The 16,635-nt window shown below is 44.9% G+C and overlaps 1 protein-coding gene across 6 annotated transcripts in view; it reads left to right on the top strand.

The window, feature by feature from the left end:
- Nucleotides 1-16,635, top strand: part of SLC4A11 (solute carrier family 4 member 11) — a 177,604-nt gene that overhangs the window by 35,659 nt on the left and 125,310 nt on the right. For all 6 annotated transcript variants that reach the window (XR_007773012.1, XM_050943352.1, XM_050943354.1 and 3 more), the window contains exon 3: nt 14,022-14,174. Coding sequence is in view for 5 of the 6 variants with exons in the window: in XM_050943352.1 (XP_050799309.1) it covers nt 14,022-14,174 (153 nt within the window). In the remaining variant the exon portion in view is untranslated. The remainder of the gene's footprint in view (nt 1-14,021; nt 14,175-16,635) is intronic.

Genomic DNA, 16,635 nt, shown 5'->3' with positions numbered 1-16,635 from the left:
TTTGTTAGCAGGGTTAAATTTGTAAAATGTACATTGCTTGGAATGCTTGAGGGTAAAGTGTAACTTGAAAGGCATTTTTCAATAATTGGCCTAAATATTCATGGCGTTCGCATACTGAGTCATGCGAATGCCACCTGAAAACAACCATAATTTTACAGCTCCTGTGTAGATGTTGACAACATAAGTTTTACAGTTTATCAATTATTTTGTCTCCCAGTTTCTCCTCTTCACCCCCCCCCCCAAAATGTTATTTCTAGGGAGAAAGTTGCATATGTAAACAAGATGTCAGTTTTTAAATATAGGGTCACAAAAATCTGTCTTTACTCAGCATGTGTGTTCTCAGTGCAGTGCAACATCTAAATCTTGCTACAAGGAGAAATGACTGATCATTTGAAATGCTGTTCTCCGTTCTGTGCCATTTGCCTGCTCCAGTTAATGTTTAGAATTGTGCCCAATACGCTGATGGCAATAATAGACCTGGTCACATTAGACAGCTCTTAAATTGCTTGTGCTATAGTGTAGTTCACACACTTGTAGTCCCAACTGTTGATGTCTACAAAGTGGATCATACAGTGTTTTCTCTACTTGCGCTTTGTACACCTGCTTTTTGAGGACTTTATATTGAAATGCGATCTCATTAAATGAACTATGGTCTAGCAGCACATATCTCAGATAGGCTGGCATGTAAAATGAAGCAATTACTGATGAGAGTAGTCTTGTTACGAGAACCTCTCACAGTGAGAATTTAAGGCTGTCATTTTTCAAAGGCATAGAGGACAATTAGGTGCATAACTCCCACTGACTTTCAAAGCATGATTTTCAGTGGGAATTGGGCAGCTAGCTTCTCTTTGTGCCTATGAAAACCTCCCACTATGTTGGTGCAGTTAGCAGGGACGCTAGCTTTCTTGCATAAGAACGGCCACACTGGGTCAGATCAAAGGTCCATATAGCTCAGCATCCTGTCTTCCGACAGTGGGCAATTATGGGGTGCCCCAGAGGGAATGAAGAGAACAGGTGATCAAGTGATCCATCCCCTGTTGCCCATTCCCAGCTTCTGGCAAACAGAGGCTAGGGATGCCATCCCTGCCCATCCTGGCTAATGGCCATTGATGGACATATCCTCCATGAACTTATCCAGTTCTTGTTTATCATGTTCATTAGATTTCTTCTTATCGTCAGTGCTGGTGGTGCAGATGATTATTACGGTCGCCTGACACTTCCAACTGTCAAGCACAGTTTTTTTTCAGTTGCTTATAGTGTTGCCAAACCTCAATGGATTGCGTTGAAATTTCACATGCAGTGTGTTTGGAAAATTTCAGCCAAAGCAATTCACTTGTTTCACAGAATGGGGAAAATTCATTGGTTTTTGCCCATGTTAAAAAGTTCATGACCTTTTCTATAAATGCTTTAGCATCCCCCATGCTTTGGAGCATGGACTTGAAATTTGGCAGGGTGTGGCCTATGCCAGGGATGTGACTTCTGCCATCCCTATGAAAATATGCACGTTTTGGCCAAGTGATAAGCCTTTGAAAAATAGCAGTTTGCACGTGCTCAGTAGAGACTGTTTGTTTGTTTTTTAGCAGCAAAAATCTTGTAAGATTCCATCCTTACTAAGCAGGCTCTGGTCTCTTATAGCTCCTACCCATGACCAGACTCCATGTGCTATCCTTACAGAACCGTGCATGTTCCAGCCAGGGCTAAAGGCCAAAGCAGGACATTTCCCTATAATGGCTGCTCTGTGCCAGGCACTGAAATTGAGAGCAGATAGCCTATCTCTATGTTCTCAATGACCCCCTGTGCTGGTAGCCAGGGAGCATGGAGGAGGAAGCAATCTAACTTTAATGCAGAGGGAAAAAGTTAGACAAGGGGAGAGGAAGAGGAGTAGATTGGGACCAAGTCTGGTGAGACTGGGACTGGCTGGATGAGGAGATGGGGACTAGGAAACAGTGGGAGAGTGTGGGCAGGAGGAGGGATGATGAACCTGACAAGGAGCTGGCAAGTGGGGGGAGACTTGAGACTGGCTGGGTAAGGAGACTGAGACTGGACGTGGAGAGGGGAAGAGACTGGGAATGGAAGGGAAGATTTGGACTTGGACAGTAAGCCCAGAGCAGAACCTAGGACTGGTTGGTCTGGGAGACTAGGGCTGGGATGAGAAGCCTGACGAGTGGAGACTGGGACATGGCATCAGTGTTGGAGAAGAGACAGGACTGGGAACTGGATAGGTTAGAGAGGATGGGGCAGAAGGAGTTAAATTTGGGATAGGCACAAGAATGTGTGACCCCCCCGATCCCCCGGAGCATATCCTCTCCAGAGCCTGGAATGGAACCCATGATTCCTGAGCCTGATTGTTCATCTGCTGTCAGCAAATATCTGTGAAATCCGCTAGCAAAATTGTGTGCATCATTCCCCTCTAGTGCTGATCCACGTAGAGCAGAGGTTGGCAACCTTTCAGAAGTGGTATGCTGGGTGTTTTAAATGTTTAAGAAGCTTCATTTAAAATTAAATTAAATTAAAATGCAAAGTCTCCCGGACCGGTGGCCAGGAACCGGGCAACATGTCGCTGAAAATCAGCTCACAAACCGCCTTTGGCGCGCATGCCATAGGTTGCCTACCCCTGACAGAGGATGACAACCTACTAGTGCTGTCAGTTGTTCCATTAGCTTGAGTGACAGAGGTTTGTGCAATAGATGTAAAGATTCCAACCTTGCTGGTGACCCATACAGGTGTCCTTATGATGCCACACAACGGAATTTTTTTTTCATTGTGCTTTTTTAAAATCCTAGACAATTGCACCCAAAAACTACATTACAAGAACATTACTAAGATAGGAAAGACAAGCAGTCAAAACATAGAACATGCCAGAATTCAGCCCTCGTGTGCATATGTATTCTGATACAATTCTTAATTACATGACCATATAACTACGTGATCACAAACTTTTTTTTTTCCCCAGGCCTCCAGACTTTTCACAAGTAGTTACTAACTGTATGTTTCTTGTTTTCTGAGTGCTTGACTTAAGACCTGAGGTCTCATTTGCAGAAGTGCTGAGCACTCACAGCTGCAAGTAAAGTTAATGAGAGCTGTACTTTAAACATACAAAGCGCTGTATTATGCAAAGTACTGTGAAAAATCAAATCCAAGGTGTCTGAAATTGGGTACTTGAAATTTAGTGGAGTTTTTTTACCTTTCTCTGTCCCTCAGTTTCCAAGCTCCTCATCTGTCAAATGGGGATAGCCCCTACCCCCCCATACCTTCCAGGGGTGTTGTGAACATAAGTTAATTTATGTCTGTGGAGCACTTGGCTACTATACTGATGAGCACCATGGAAAAGCCCATGAGGAAAATAATAATCTGTCTTCAGAACAGGGTTTGAATAGTTTGCAGTAAATAGGCCCTGAGGCCATACATTAAACAATGGGGAGAAAACAAAATATTGAATAGGCACTTATTCAGGGAGCACCACCCTTCCTGTGCTCTGAATGAGGCAGGGGTCCTGTGGGGGATAGATCGCATGTGATCGTGTAATTAAAGACTGTATCATAATGCATACCTACCAGGGGGCCAGACTAAGATTACACAGACATTTCCTAGCTTTGGAGCGTTTGACTTGATTAAGGTTGCAGTGTTCTTTAACACAGCTTTTTTTGTCTCTCTCTAGAGCTGTAGACTGAGGGGGAATAAGGATCTCCTAGATCATGAGAGTTCAGGGGAGATCAGAGGACAGTAGGTTCTCCCACCGTGAGCAGAGTGGAGAGGGGTGGGCAGAGCAAGCTGGCACAAGGGCAGCAGTGAATTACTCTCCTCTCCCTCCAAGGTGAAAAGTAGGAGCAGGGAAGGCATTTGACAGAATGGTGATTGAGACACTATTTCTTTTCTTGGCTCTTTTGGAAAAAGACTTGTGTGCCACCTCTTTTTACTCAGGGATTGGAGTGAAGGCTCAATCAAGCAGTTTTGACAATACTTCAGCTCTATGTGGCACAACCCATCTTCAAAGCACTGGCACAGTTATTTTGCTGGTACCGATGGTGTCTTTGATGGAACAATTCAGAAAAAGATGCTGTAGATAGGTACAAGTGACATGCTGTGACTTATTGAAGTTTGAGGCATCTGACTAGATATTGCAGAGTCTGAATCTATTTCTCAAGTCAAGGTCAAATTAGATGCATATACATCTAATATTTGGCAGAAGATTTTGCTGCAAATTCTTTGTTTAAAGTAGTTTTCTATGGTTTGTGCAAGACACACAATTGCTTCTCTCTATTGAAGGTTGGTGAGATATTTTCCAGTGTGAAAATATAAATCTCATCTAAGGCAGCTGAAATCTGCAACACCACCACCAAAAATCCCTATCCCAAAACACCCTTAAACAAAAATTAAAACTCCAGGATAGTTAACAGATTCTGCTGCCTCCTGCAGCCTCATCTGCATTTTTTTGCAAACAGAGTAGAAACATCACTGGGTATCCCTTTGGGGATGGATTGTTGCCAGACTTTTCAGTAAATTCTCACGAATCAGTTGCTGAACTACAGAGTCGGGAGAGAGTGCAATGTATTTGCCTGCCAGACAGCTAACAGGAAAATAAAAAATGTTTAGCTGAGATCATGGGCAAAATGTGAATGGATTTGAAGAAGAATTAAAAAACGAAATGGAAAGTGTTATGTCTGCATCAATAAATTGATTAAGGGATCCCAAGTGACTGTGGCTTCCTAAGCCACAGGCTTCTATTTTTGAGGAAAAAATAGAAATCTGCTCAAATAGTGTCTGTGTTGTTACTTTCCATGAGACTTCATAATCCAAACATGTTTGGTTTATTTGTAAAATTTCAAGAGGCACCAAGCTTGGTTTGACACCACCCCCTGCTCTGAAGAGGGAAGAATGATGAAACTGGACATTTTTCTAATCAGGGAGGCGATTGTAGTGGGACAAGTTTTGAGGCTGAATATGTTGCCTTACCAAAAACCATACCCACGATACTTTTCTGTTTTCCTAGATTCCACGTCCCCCGTTGCTTCCGCTCCCTCTTCAAACCCTCCCACCCCTTCTACTCACCCTCCCCTCAGTTCTGCTGACTCTTCCAATAGAAGATCAACAAGCTCTGGCATGGTTTAGTCACTCCTTCCCAGTCTTAATAGTCTCCCATCTCTCTACCGTGTCAGGTCCCCACCAAGACTAAATGTCAGCCCTTCACCTGCCCCTTAAGCCCCACTCCTTTCTAACTGTTGACCTCCCTCTACCTTCTTCCTTGACCTCTCACTTTTTTTAAAGAAAGCTGGTCATGGTCTTCCACACTCTCTTTAAAAATCCTCTACCTGAATGTCCCCTCCATCTACCATCCTCCCTCTGTTTTTCCCTCACTTCCAAATCTTCCCAGTAATGGGGTTGGAACTTACACTCAGTCAACCATCACATCCTGTCCTGTTTGTTTTCAGGACTGACCACTACTGCTCTGTGCTCACTTAGGCCTTGTCTACACTGGCAAGTTTCTGCGCAGTAAAGCAGCTTTCTGCAGTGCAACTCCCAAGGTGTACACACTGTCTAGCCACTTAGTGCACAGAAACTGCACAGTTTCAGTGCTGTTAAAAAAAACAAACAAAAAAAACACCACCCTGATGGGAGGTATGTGGCTTTCTGTGCCGGGGGTACAGCATCGTGGTGCCAGTGTGGACACCCTGGTCGATTACAGTGCTGCAATTGGCCTCCAGGAGGTGTCCCACAATGCCCGTTCTCGCCTCTCTGGTCTTCGGTTTGAACTCTACTGCCCTGCCCTTAGGTGACCAACCGTGAGCCCCACCCCTTAAATTCCTTGGGAATTTTGAAAGTCCCCTTCCTGTTTGCTTGGTGACGCATGCAGAGGTGTCATCACATCTTTCCAGATCAGGGACCTCATCAGCACTTTAGGGAGAGGAGGCTGTCCAGTCCCACCTGCACTCCTGCCATAGGAATTATGATACCTCTGGACAGATTTCACGATGCATGACAGAAAGGGGCCATGACCAGGACACATTGCAGTGCAGGGTCAAAGTGAAGGAGCTGTCAGATGCATACCACAAGGCACAGGAGGCAAACCGCCGTTCCAGTGCTGATCCCACGAACTGCTGGCTGTACAAAGAGCTGGACGCGATACTCGGTGGCGACCCCACCTCCACTGCGAAGGCCACTGTAGATACTTCAGTGACTTATGTGCCAATCGAGACTGGACTGAGCCAGGAGGAGGAAATCCTTGGACGAGGATGTAGAGAGGGAGGGGGTCTCGGAGGTTGGAGATGCTTGTATCCAGGAGCTAGTTTCTACCCTAGCAGATGCCAACCTGTCTCAGCTGTCGGATCTTGGCAAAGCGCAAACAGGAGAGGAGGCTCCTGGTAAGTGGCTTTGATCTTGGGAATTGCTGAAGTGAGTTGTTGTGTGCAGGAGGGCTGCAGAAAGCAGACTTGTGTCTGTATGATGCGCGTAGCACCATGGGCCTAGTGTGAGCGGCGGAACAGGGTATTGCTTGACAAGAATCTGCCTCAGAGATCTCAAGGAAACTCTCATGGAGATACTGGGCAATTCGCTGCCGCTGGGTCTTTGGCAGAGCTGCTTTGTTTCTTGCCCCATTAGGGGTAACTTTCCTGTGCCACTCTGCCATCACTGTAGGGGGAACCATTGCTGCACAGAGGTGAGCTGCATAAGGGCCAGGATGGAAGCCGCAGCCTTGGAGAAGACCCTCCTTTGATTCCCTGCTTGCCCTCAGCAGTGAGATCTTCCATAATGAACACAGCCTGTGGAAAATGTGGGGATAAGGAATGATTATAAGGCCCCCCCAACAGTGCTGGCCCTCCCCAAAAGCCAAATGCCCAGTATACAGTATGGTCCTGGCACACTGATTTCCCCTGCCCCTGCGGTTACTCACCATTTGGGTGGTCTTGTGGCTCGTGTGCTTGCCTGGGGTCAGCCGGTTAGTGATAGGTTTGTGAATAGTGGCTGTGTTTTAAATCCGGGGTCTGTATGTTGCAACCAATACTGCTTCTGTAAAATGTTGCATTTTGGCTTCACAGATATGACCTTGGGAGCGCAGCCTCCCTCTTTTGTTATCACCAGCTGAATGGCTGCGCAGAGTTAGAAAGCAGCCACGAAGAACTAAAGAGGACTTTCTGTGTAATGTCATGATGCACTCCGCAGCCAGAAAACAGGAATTGAAGGAGTGGCGGGACAGCGAGAAAAGGGACTGAAAGGTGAAAATGGTGCGCCAGAACGAAGCCGCGGACACACTCCAGGTGCTACCAGCACTGCAAACCGAGCAGCTCTGGACCTGCCTTCCCCTGCAGCTGCTGTCACAAAACTTTCTTTCCCATATGCCCCCCCGGACGCCACCAACACACTGTTATCAGCCTCCTGGCTTCAGTCTGTTCCCATGGCATTCCACTCCTCCCCCCTCACAGTCCAGCCCTGCAGACTCCCAGTACTCGCTGCACTCAACACCCAGCCCTCTGCAGTCTAGCCCTGCTGAAGAACTGTAGCAGCTGCACTGGACTCCAGCGGACAAGGCTGCATATGATACCTGGACGTACACAAATCATTAACCGTCCCGGGACCCCACCTTCTCCTGGGACCCACTCGTTATTGTTTTTTTAATGAAAGAATTGTTTTGGCTTGAAAGCAATCTTTATTCCATTAACTGAAAGCAAACAGAATCCTGCAAAGCAACAGGCAATTTTCTGCAATCTTCACAGTGCATCATCTGCACAAATCACAATCACTTCCTAGTATTACAAGCACTGCACTCCTGAGCACAGCAACAAATATTAGTGGCTTTCAGCTTCAAATTGCTGTCTCAAGGCATTCCTGATCCTCATGGCCCCACGCTGTTCCCCTCTAATAGCCCTGGTCTCTGGCTGTTCAAATTCAGTCTCAGGTGCTGAGCCTCTGCATTCCAGCCTTGAGTGCACCTTTCACCCCTTCCGTCACAAATACTATGGAGCATACAGGACGTGACTATGAGCATAGAAATATTGTCCAGCCTCACATATATAGGCAGTGCCAGTGGGCCTTTAAATGGCCAAAAGCAGAGTCACCAGTCATTCTGCGCTTGTCAGCCTGTTGTTGAACCGCTCCTTGCTGCTGTCGGGGTGCCCCATGTATGGCTTCATAAGCCACGGCATTAAGGGGTAGGCTGAGTCTCCCAAGGATCACAATGGGCATTTTGACTTTCCCTACGGTGATCTTCTAGTCCGGGAAGAAAGTCCCTGCTTGCAGCTTTCTGAACAGGCCAGTGTTCCGAAAGATGTTTGTGTCATGCTCCTTTCTAGACCAGCCTGCATCCGTGAAATGCCCATGGTGATCCACAAACACTTGGAGAACCATTGAGAAATATCCCTTCCGATTAATGTACTTGGTGGCTAGGTGGTCTCGTGCCAGAATTGGAATATTCATGTCATCTGTCTCCACTCTGCAGTTGGAAGCCCATTTGTGCAAAGCCATCCATAATGTTACTCACATTGCCCAGAGTCACGGTCCTTTGGAGCAAGATACGATTAATGACCCAGCACATTTCCGTTAATACGAGTCCTATGGTCGACTTTCCCACTCCAAACTGGTTAGTGACTGATCAGTAGCAATCTGGAGTAGCCAGTTTCCACAGTGCAATCCCCACATGCTTCTCCAACGGCAGGGCAGCTCTCATTCTTATGTCCTTGCGCCGCACGGCTCGGGCAAGCTCATCGCACAGTGCCATGAATGTGGCTTTCCTCATCCAAAAGTTCTGCAGCCACTGCTCATCATCCCAGATGTATCACAATGTGATCCTGCCACTCAGGGCTTGTTTCTCGAGCCCATAAGCGGCATTCCACTGTGGTCAGGACCTCCATGAATGCCACAAGCAATCTCATGGTGTAACTACTACGCATGGTCGCACTCCTCTTGCCTTTGTAGTTTAAGGAATAACTCCACTGCCACTCATGATATGTTAGTGAGAGTGAGCAGCATATTAGTCCACAGTGCATGATCCATTCCTTCCGACCAAAGAGGCAGAGCACGCAGTACACAAATCATTGAAAGATGGCGCCAAATGTGGACAGAAGCACAGGGATTGCTGGATGCGAAGCAATGCATCATGGGGCATTGGGACAGGACACCCCGCAACCCACTCCACCTTCCCACAACTCTTAGTGGCAGAAGAGGAAGAGATGCTCTGTGGGATAGCTGCCCAGAGTGCACCTGCAAGTGCCACAAGTGTGAACACGCTTTTGCGCAGGCAGCTGACAGAGTGAACACACAGTGGTTTCCCTTCAGTGCTCTCTGAGTGGTGATGTAACTCTGCCAGTGTAGACATACCCTTACTATCTGATTGCTTCCCTAGCCCACTGCAATTGGCTTAGTCTTATCTGGAATTGAGTATCAACCAGCTTCTGGCCATCCATGCCTCAGTTGCACTCAAACATTGAAAGACGCTCAACCGCATTCTGTTGGGCTGGGCAAGTCAGATATGAAGCAGTGAGTTAACAATGTACTTAAACCATTATAACCCGAGTATAGATCCTTACTAGGCTCTCCTCAACGGCACACATTGCATAAGAGGGGTGACAACAAAGAACCAGGAAGCAACTTGGGGAAGAATAGCAATTACCCCAAGCAATCTTCTGGAATATCTGTCAGACAGAAAAGAATAAAGTGAATTGTGGGCAGCCCTGTCCACTTCCACCAGGGACTGTAATGAGTCAACAACACCTAATTATCCACGGTATCTAAGGCAGCTGATGGAGCTAATGATATGTGCACGGACACCAAGTATTATCCATTCCAGCAGTGAAATCAGCCAGCATAAAAATTGCAGTATCTGTGCCTGACTTAGGTCAGAGCCTTGATTGACAAAGTTAAATGAAACCAACCCAGTGTCAATGCTCTGAAAGTTTTCTTGCCACAGCCTGTTCTATAACCTTAAACAAAAATGATCAATGGGATACTGATTGGCTAAATTGCCAGTGTCGAGAGATGACTTTCGTTGAGCACAGACCAAACACATGCTTCCTTTTAAATCAATTGACAGCCTGCCCTCCTCAAAGGAGGCACTGATAATTTCAACCAGCCAAAGACTCAATACTTGCCAACTGGCCCCCACCTGCATGGGAAGACTAGGATTCGAAGCACAGACGGTGGCATGAAGTTCTCCCAAAATGTCCATAAACGGCACTGGCTTATATTCAAGCAGTGAAGGCCTAGCTTTTGTCTCCTCCAAGCTTTAACACACCTCCATGGACACAGACAGCTTAGTCTAAATTGGATTGATTTCAATCCACAAAGCTACCTTGCAATGGATGGACTTGCATCAGAAACTGTGGGAAGACTGTCCAGATTAATTGAACATTCCACCACCTAAATAAAATTTGCTGATGGAGCCACCTCAGTGCAATGCTATGATGGATACAGGAACCCTCCAGGATTGTCCTGGAATCTCCAAGGATTAAAGATTAACCATTAATTAAAGATTGTCATGTGATGAAACCTCCAGGAATACGTCCAGCCAAAATTGCCAACCTTGGTCACAACCCCCAGGCATACCCTACCCTGCAGCTCTCAGCTGTTTGCGTCTCCCTCTCTCCGTGGCCGCAGCTTGCAAGCTCCAGGAGCTGCTGCACAGGGAGAGGGCCCGGGTGGGAAACCCTGGCAGAAATCTGGTGGGGCTACGTGACCCTACATGCCCACCCATGCATCGCCTCTGCGTTTTCCCTCTCCCGTGAGCTGTTGCAGGTAAATCATGGCGAACTGTGAGGAAGAAGCTGGAGAATAGGGTTGCCTGAAGGCTGCTGTTTTGACAGCCAAGCACAAAACATTATTACCTGGTCCTGGGAATAATACAGTCTCCCCCAGAGCCCTCCGGAAGCCCTCGAGTAGGATAATTTGAAATTGTAGGAATGGTTAAGCATGTCCATTGTAGCATTTGTATAAAGTAGTGTGTGTGTGAGGGAGGAAATAAAGTACTTAGCTTGTTTCTCATAGTGGGGAAGGACAGTGAAGAGTAAACTTGGGTTTTTTGTTTTTTTTTTTTTTTTTGGTTTGATGTAGGTAATCTTGTATGTTCTTGTTCTAGAAGTTGCACTCAGAGACGCATGGTAGTGCTCCTCTGAGGTGGTGGGCCTTGCATAAAAGCCTGAATAGACCCAATGAATTCTACTTTCTGCAGAACGAAAGTTGGTATAGGCTTCTGATCCTAAACCAGAAGATGCATAATAGGTATCTTCTGAGTCAGCACATTGTGCAAGAACAAGCCTCGAAAGATAATTTTGCAACAGGAAGTCCTGAAGTTCAAGTGTCATAGTTTAGAGTTCCTGTTTGTGGTCTTGAAATTAGGGAGTTCTTTGTTTTGTGGTGGCAAACTGTCAGCCTGATGTCCTGAAATATGTATTTGAGTTTAAACTCTTCTTATTGGCAGTCTTTTTTTACATTTAGATTTCTTTCAAGGATTAAAAAAGTGTTCTATCAATGTTATATTGGTTTCTATTCAAGTGGCTTTTGTTTCTGTTCTGAAACTAGTTGCTTTAGCTTGCTGTTGTCTCTAAAAACACATTAATAAAATATGTCCATATATTTTGTCTGTGTGCTATATATTACTTGCCACAAAAGGGGTGGAAATTGCCTAAATAACTTTTCTGGTAATATAAAACTTGTTAATGCATCACATTTGATTTGAAGAATTACACTGCACCAGGGTATTTCAGTTAGTTTGTAATAAAAGGAAGTGGTGAATGAGACTAGATTAAGCTATAATGATAAGGCTGCAAAAGGATCTAAAGTTGTCTCTTGTAATTAAGAAATTTGTCTGCCTTTTTGGTGTATCATCTCATCTGATCAGCCATGCTTCTGTTCCTTACCCCGTTAGGACACAACAATTAAGACTTGTCTTCTTCTCATGTATCCGCTACCTCCTCCCCTGCAAGATAAAATGTTTGTAGCTCTTTGAGTTTTCAAATAACGAATCCAAAGTGAAGTTTCTGTATTGCTAGAAGCTAGATTAAATGGTAAACCCTGGCTTTCTGACTTGGATGGTTTCACTGGGACATGAATGGAGCAATAGAAATGTTCACTTGTAGGTCATCCGTTTGGTAGCCCAGAAAGAGAGTGACTGACATCTCAAATGATGGATGCATTTGTGCTTTGCAGGTATGGGGCCTACATTTTTTTTTTCCTCCCCCTCTATCCATCTCATAGCTTTTGAGTGACATGTCTAAGATGAGTTGTTCTCAATCCTGCTTCAGTTGGACAAGTTTCAACATCACAGCCCTCTACCCCTACACATGTTGCATTAATTAGCACCATTGTTGGCAGTCTGATAATGGAGATCCAGTACTGAATGCACATTGGCGTTGGACTTCCCCCTCGTAACTAGACCCAGCCTCTAAGGAACGACATGCTTTAGGTTTGTAGGGGCGCTTGCGCTGCTGCTACTCATGCTATGTCTGTTCTGCAGCCAAATGGGAAACTTCATTCTCCATGACTATTGCTCCTTCCCCTTTCACCAGTGCTATAGTCACACAATTAATCCTTGAAAAAAGGAATTTCCTAACAATAAGCAAATACATTTTTGATGCTTCCATATAGCATATATAAATGAAATTTTCATAATGTGTTGTATTTTCTTTTAATTTTTTTTAAGCAATATTTTTCAACACAAGTTACTTGACTTCTCTGAATTGTTTGCTACTACATCCTGTGTGAAAGTCTTAGGGCTTGTCTACACTTAGCAGGGGATCAACACGCAGTGATCCATACATCGGCAGTCAGTTTAGCGGGTCTAGTGAAGACCCACTAAATCAACGGCAGATCACTCTCCCATCAAGTCCTGTACTCCCCCTGAAAGAAAAGTGCAAGGGGAGTTGGGAGACGCTTTCTCGTCGACATAGCGTAGTGTGGACTCCGCAGTAAATAGATCTAAGTTACACCAACTTCAGCTACGTTATTCACATAGCTGAAGTTGTGTAATTTAGATCAGTCCCCCCCCACCGCATAGTATCAGCAAGGCCCAGGGGTGACAGATTTGTATAATTTTTGGTGGTGCCCAGAATGGGTCTAAGTCCTGCTCCCACCCCCACACCTGCGTAAGGCTCTGGAAGTGAGTTTGGGTGTGGGAGGGGTGTAGGCTCTGGGAGGAAGTTTGGGTGCAGGAGGGGGTTTGGGCTCTGGGCTGGGAAAGGGGTTAGGGTGCAGGCTCTGGGAGGGCATTTGGGTGCAGGCTCTGGAAGGGAGTTTGAGCTGGGGCAGGGGTTTGAGGTGCAGGAGAGGGTGAGGGGTGTGGTGCTTATCTTCTGAAAGCAACCTGCACACCCCTCTGGCAGCGGCTCCTAGGCGGGAGGACAAGGCGGTCTCTGCGTGCCGCTTCCTGTAGGCACCACCCTTGCAGCTCCCATTGGCCGCACTTCCCCGGTCAATAGGAGCTGTAGAGTCGGTTCTTGGGGGGGCGTTCCCCCCCCCCCCCCGCAGGGCTGCAGAGATGTGGTGTGGAGCAGGGGCAGGCAGGAAGCCGTCTTAGCCCCACTGTGCTGTCGGTGGTGGCGGCTGGAGGTCCCCAGACCCTTTTAAATCGTCCAGGGGCAGCAGATGGGGCCAAGAGACGCTCCAAGGGAGGCGCACAGGGGCAGCAGGTGAGGCTGGGGGAGAGACCCAGCCCAGAGCAGTGGTGGAGCCGGGCCCCCAGGCCCTGAATATTCCTGGAGTACCATGGTCCTATATAACTTGCTGCCCCGAGAAGGCCTTAGAGGTTTACTAATGCTAATATATAGGACAGCATTCTTCTCCAAGGCCACAGCAGAGCTCTGTTCTGGTCTTCTGTGCTTTGTGAGTGTGTGGAATGCCATAATGTAACAATTTTGAAGTAGAAAATCCTCTTGCAGGCTTGAGGAGATGTCACCCGCAAAGTAAAATTGCAAAATATTCCTTTCTGTTTTGCTCATGAAAAAGGTTTGATATAATGAGGGACCTTTTCATTGTGGTCTTGGTTCAATTGCTTGTGAAGGGCAAAGAGTATAATGAAGGCGTGTTATTTTTATTTGCAGGTTATCTTAAATGTGACACCGATGACGGCTGTGAGAACAAAGAAGAAGTAGGAGGAGAAGAGCTCTTTGACACTGTAAATTCCTCAATTGTTTCCGGGGACAGCATCAGATTCTTTGTGAATGTCAATTTAGAAGTACAACAGAATGTAACTGGTAAGTGTGTTGTGTTCTCTACAATCCTTATTGAAATGTGAGGAGGTCAAACTATGCCTGCGTTGATCTCCCTATTTTTCTGATGAAGACTTCCCTGGTAGGTATTTGCCCAACAAAAGCTGATGGTCTAGACAGTATTTGGTCCTGCCATGAGGGCAGGGGACTGGACTCGATGACCTCTCGAGGTCCCTTCCAGTCCTTGAGTCTGAGTATCCAAGGAAGATTTTCAAAGTCACAGACCTCAATTAGGAATCTAACTACTATTGACTTTCAATGACAGGTACCCAAATACCATTTGAGCCTCTGAAAAACTGACCCCATGTGCATGCCTAGAAGCACCCATTGACTTCAGTGAGACCTGCTGCGTGCTCAGCATTTTTAAAAATTGAGATCTTTTTATGTACGTGCCGACTTATTTGATATAGGTGTAGTTCTAAAAATGGACTTGGGAGACATTTAAAGAACTCATTTTTGAAAGCATATACCTCTGTGTACACTAAGTTGTTTTTTTTTTGTTTGTTTTTTTTGGTTTTTTTTTTTACTTTCAGTGAGTGTGAGAGGGTGGTGAAATGAGGTTGAAGTGGGTTTTCTCTTGAGCTCTGAAAGTACTGAGGTGGACTATCATAATGACCACTTCTAGAAGTGAGTTCCATAGCGGTGGGCTGATGCCAGAAAAAGCTCTGTCTTGCATTTTTCAGTGGAACCTGAATTAAATAGGTTGTTTTCCAGTAACAAAACTTTTCTCTTTCACATCAACATTTGTAAGGCTTGGTCTACTACAATACAGAGTTAGGACAACGTAAGCCAGGCGATCTAATTATTAGGACTGTCGAGATTTAAAAAAATTAATGATTAATCGCACTGTTAAACAGTAATAGAATACCATTTATTTAAATATTCATGTTTTCTACATTTTCAAATATATTGATTTCCATTATACACACAGAATACAAAGTGTACAGTGCTCGCTTTATATTATTTTTATTACAAATATTTGCACTGTAAAAAACAAAATAAAACTTTTTTCAGTTCTCCTAATACAAGTACTGTAGTGCAATCTCTTTTTATCATGAAAGTTGAACTTACAAATGTAGAATTATATACCAAAAAAACCTTATTTCTGAATGCAATGTAAAACTTCAGAGCCTATAAGTCTGCTCTGTCCTACTTCTTGTTCAGCCAGTCACTCAGACAAACAAGTTTGTTTACATTTTGCAGGAGATAATACTACCCACTTCGTATTTACAATGTCATCTGAAAGTGAGAAGAGGTGTTCACGTTGCACTGTTATAGCCGGTGTTGCAAGATATTTACGTGCCAGATGTGCTAAACATTCATATGTCCCTTCATGTGTCAACCACCCTTCCAGAGGTCATGCATCCATGTTGATAATGGATTCTGCTCGATGACAATCCAAAGCAGTGCAGACTGACACATGTTCATTTTCATTATCTAAGTCAGATACCACCAGCAGAAGTTTGATTTTCTTTTTTGGTGGTTTGGGTTCTGTAGTTTCTGCATCGAAGTGTTGCTCTCTTAAGACTTTTGAAAGCATGCTCTACACCGAGTCCCTCTGATATTGGAAGGTACTTCAGATTCTTAAACCTTGGTTCGAGTGCTGTAGCTATCCTTAGAAATCTCACAATGACAAAATGCAAAGAAGGTACCAAATCTGCAGTGAAAGTGTTCTTAAAATGAACATCAGTTGCTGGGTCATCATCCAAGACTTATGTAATGTAAAATGTATGGCAGAATGTGGGTAAAACACAAAGCAGGAGACATAAAATTCTCCCTCAAAAAGTTCAGTCACAAATTTAATTAACACATTATTTTTTAACGAGCGTCATCAGCATGTTCTCTTGAATGGTGGCCAAAGCATGAAGGGACGTATGAATATTCTGCATATCTGGAATGTAAATACCTTGCAATGCCAGCTACAAAAGTCCTATGTGAATGCCTATTCTTACTTTCTGGTGACATTGTAATTAAGAAGCAGGCAGCATTATCTCCTGTAAATAGGGTGACCAGATGTCCTGATTTTATAGGGACAGTCCTCATTTTTGGGTCTTTTTCTTATATAGGCTCCTATTACCCCCCACCTCCTGTCCCGATTTTTCACATTTACTGTCTGGTCACCCTACCTATAAATGCAAACAAACTTGTTTCTCTCTGTGATTGCCTGAACAAGAAGTAGGACTGAGTGGACAAAAAAACCCTACATTTGTAAGTTGCACTTTCACAGCAAAGAGATTGCACTACAGTACTTGACTGAGGTGAATTGAAAAATGCTATTTCTTTATTTTACAAATATTTGCACTGTAAAAATGGCAATCAAAAATGGTAATGTAAAGTGAGCAGTGTCAACTTTGTATGCTGTGTTGTGTTTGAGCATGTAGGGGAAAAAAATCCAAAAAGATTTAAGATTTCAGTTGGTATTGTTTAACAGTGTGATTAAAACTGC

The sequence above is a fragment of the Gopherus flavomarginatus genome, chromosome 3 (genome assembly GCF_025201925.1).
Source record: "Gopherus flavomarginatus isolate rGopFla2 chromosome 3, rGopFla2.mat.asm, whole genome shotgun sequence".
In the NCBI taxonomy this organism is placed as follows: domain Eukaryota; kingdom Metazoa; phylum Chordata; order Testudines; family Testudinidae; genus Gopherus; species Gopherus flavomarginatus.
This window is presented reverse-complemented; position numbering and strand designations above follow the sequence as displayed.